This window comes from Lontra canadensis, unplaced genomic scaffold (genome assembly GCF_010015895.1).
Source record: "Lontra canadensis isolate GAN:19392208 unplaced genomic scaffold, GSC_riverotter_1.0 scaffold1, whole genome shotgun sequence".
In the NCBI taxonomy this organism is placed as follows: Eukaryota; Metazoa; Chordata; class Mammalia; order Carnivora; family Mustelidae; genus Lontra; species Lontra canadensis.
This window is the reverse complement of record NW_022630995.1, coordinates 6,682,498-6,685,575: the sequence shown is the minus strand read 5'-3', so window position 1 is coordinate 6,685,575 and position 3,078 is coordinate 6,682,498. Positions and strand designations below refer to the sequence as shown.

The 3,078-nt window shown below is 37.1% G+C and overlaps 1 protein-coding gene across 1 annotated transcript; it reads right to left on the bottom strand.

Moving 5' to 3' along the window:
* Nucleotides 1-238: 238 nt before the first annotated feature.
* CXCL11 (C-X-C motif chemokine ligand 11) lies at nucleotides 239-1,824 on the bottom strand. Its single transcript, XM_032837653.1, has 4 exons — nucleotides 1,643-1,824; nucleotides 947-1,073; nucleotides 762-834; nucleotides 239-531 (listed from the first exon to the last, which is right to left on the bottom strand). The coding sequence occupies exons 1-4, from the start codon at nucleotides 1,701-1,703 to the stop codon at nucleotides 490-492; spliced, it is 303 nt and encodes a 100-aa protein (XP_032693544.1). The 5' UTR covers nucleotides 1,704-1,824; the 3' UTR covers nucleotides 239-489.
* Nucleotides 1,825-3,078: the final 1,254 nt, after the last annotated feature.

The window sequence follows — 3,078 nt, the reverse complement described above, 5'->3', positions numbered from 1 at the left end:
CTAATTCAGTTATGAAATATTTATAGTCTTATCTGTTTCCTTAGCTTATAATTTATTTCATAGTACATTTCATGAATTACAGCCTTTTTATAAAATGGTAATATATATAAGAACATATATGTGCTGTGATTTTGGGGGAAAATGTGGATTTGCATTAAAAATTATTTGGGGAATGTTTATTACACACATGGATGCATTCAACTCCTACAGCCTCGACTCCAGCAATAATGTCAATATCGCCATTGTCAGTGAAGGTTGTAATATGGCAGGGTAGATCAAGTACAAACACATAACTTCTAGATACAGAAATACTGTCTTGGACATAAAAGAATAGTTCTAACAGATTGCTGAGGTTTGCTGAGATAGAAGTGAATGAATGTACTTTGCAACAGGCAGGAAGAAAATCCGTTCCTTACTGTGGAATTCTTATCACTTTAGTTGTCACAGTTAAACTTGTTCTAGGTTTTCAAATCCTCTTTCCCCAGGACTTCATACATTTTGATGTTTTAAAAACTTCATTCTTTGAATTTTCTGAAATGAGAAAATGAGAGGTTTGTTTGGCATTGTGCTGTTGTTTCCCAGTGATTAAGTTGACATGTAAAAACCTCTGGCAGAAAAGGAAAGTTAGTGAAATCAAAGCCCTCTTATCAAAATGCTTCACACAAAATCCTAGCAGAACAATCTTTTCTTCAAGTCTGTTTTCTCAAAAGATCTGTCTTGGTTAAAATTAATTATAAAATACCAGTAATCTGATACGCTACCTTGATTATAATGCTTGCTTGCTTCGATTTGGGATTTAGGCATCTTTGTCCTTTATGTGCTTTAAGGTTGATACTGTTAAGGGAAGATCCAAAATAGTTTTAAACTTTGGTTGGAAAAACATAAGCAAAACAAAAACATAAAAAAGCTTCCCACCACTGTCCTCTTTAGCAAGTTCATTACTTACATCACTTCTATTTTGTCACAGCTGTTACTCGGGTAAATTATGGTTGCTTTCTCAATATCTGCCACTTTCACTGCTTTTACTCCAGGGCCTATGCAAAGACAGCGTCCCCCCTTGAACATGGGGAAGCCTAGAACAGATCACAGCATCAGTTACTAATACTTCCGATTGCAACAGATGATTGTAGTTTATAATTCTGGTGAAAGTGAGCCGGGTTCTCATTAAGGATAAAGATAGCAATCTGTCAGATAGCACTTGACACTGCTGTTACTGGGAAAGGAACATAAGTAACATGTTGATTCTCTCTTTAAATTTGTAAACCACTAAAGAATAAAAGGAAGAATGAAAAGTTACTGGAGATTAAGATAATATTCCTCGTTTCCATGCTCAAGAATATATCCAGAAACCTAATAATATTATCTCACATAAAATCTTCTTAACAGACATTTAAAACCATTGCTAAAGGCTCTTGCCAGATATTGTAGCCAAATCAAAAACTCCATGAAGTTTATCAATTCCAGTTTCAGTAATCATTTCTAGTAACTTAAACACTTCAAACATTGTCTGTCAAAGCAGTAGTAACTTCTAATGTGTGAGATTAAATAAAAATTTACTAAATCTTTTAAGAAAAGATGGAAACAAAGACATTTGAAGCATTAGAAAATGAATTTATAAGCTAAGAAATAAGTTACCATATACCTTGAACAACTGTAGCACAGACTATCACAGTCAAGGCTATAACCATGCCCTTCACACTCATGTTTGTCTTTCACTGCTGTTGCTGCTGCTTCAGTGTTGATACTCTTCTTGGAGGGAGTAGAAACGCTGAATGTGAAAGAAGGTTCTTGACTGGCATATGTAAGGCATTTTTATACACCTACAGTCCTCTTAGGACAACAGGAATTCCCCTTCTTGAGTCATGCTCTTTTGCTTCCAAGAGTTTCTATTTTGTTCTCATCTACATGACACTGTCCTTTCCTGTTTGTTACAGTGCTGCGAGTATTAGGAATGTGAAAGCACTTTGTAAAGAGCAAAGAGCTATATAAACATAGAATAAGGTACACCCAAATGGCAACCAGCCTCCTCAAAGCAGCATTTCCTAGAAATGTATTTCATTATGGGATTGACCATGGGCAATGAATTCTGATTGCCATTCATTCATTCATTCTTTCTTTTTCTTTCTTTTGTTTTTTTGCCATTCATTCTTTCATTCAGGAAGATTGTCTTCCTACTCTGTTCACCCTCCATCCTTCACATCAGTATAAACAAAACATTTTGTTACTAAAATTTTTTATTTTTTATTAACATATAATGTATTATTAGCCCCAGGGGTACAGGTCTGTGAATCGCCAGGCTTACACACTTCACAGCACTCACCATAGCCCATACCCTCCCCAATGTCCATGACCCAACCACCTTCTCCCTACCCCCCTCACCCCAGCAACCCTCAGTTTGTTTTGTGAGATTAAGAGACTCTTATGGTTTGTCTCCCTCCCGATGCCATCTTGTTTCATTTATTCTTTTCCTACCCCCCAACCCCCCCATGTTGCCTCTCAACTTCCTCATATCAGGGAGATCATATGATAATTGTCTTTCTCTAACTGACTTATTTTGCTAAGCATAATACCCTCTGGTTCCATCCACATTATCGCAAATGGCAAGATTTCATTTCTTTTGATGGCTGCATAGTATTCCATTGCATATATATACACCACATCTTCTTTATCCATTCATCTGTTGATGGACATCTGGGTTCTTTTCATAGTTTGGCTATTGTGGACATTGCTGCTACAAACATTCGGGTGCACGTGCCCCTTCGGATCACTACATTTGGCTAAATACTTTAAGCTAAATACTTTAGGCTAAATACCCGGTACTGCGACTGCTGGGTCATAGGGTAGCTTTATTTTCAACTTTTTGAGGAACCTCCATATGGTTTCCCAGAGTGGCTGCACCAGCTTGCATTCCCACCAACAGTGTAGGAGGGTTCCCCTTTCTCTGCATCCTCGCCAGCATCTGTCATTTCCTGACTTGTTAATTTTAGCCATTCTGACTGGTGTGAAGTGGTATCTCATTGTGGTTTTGATTTATATTTCCCTGATGCCAACTGATGTGGAGCATTTTTTCATGTGTCT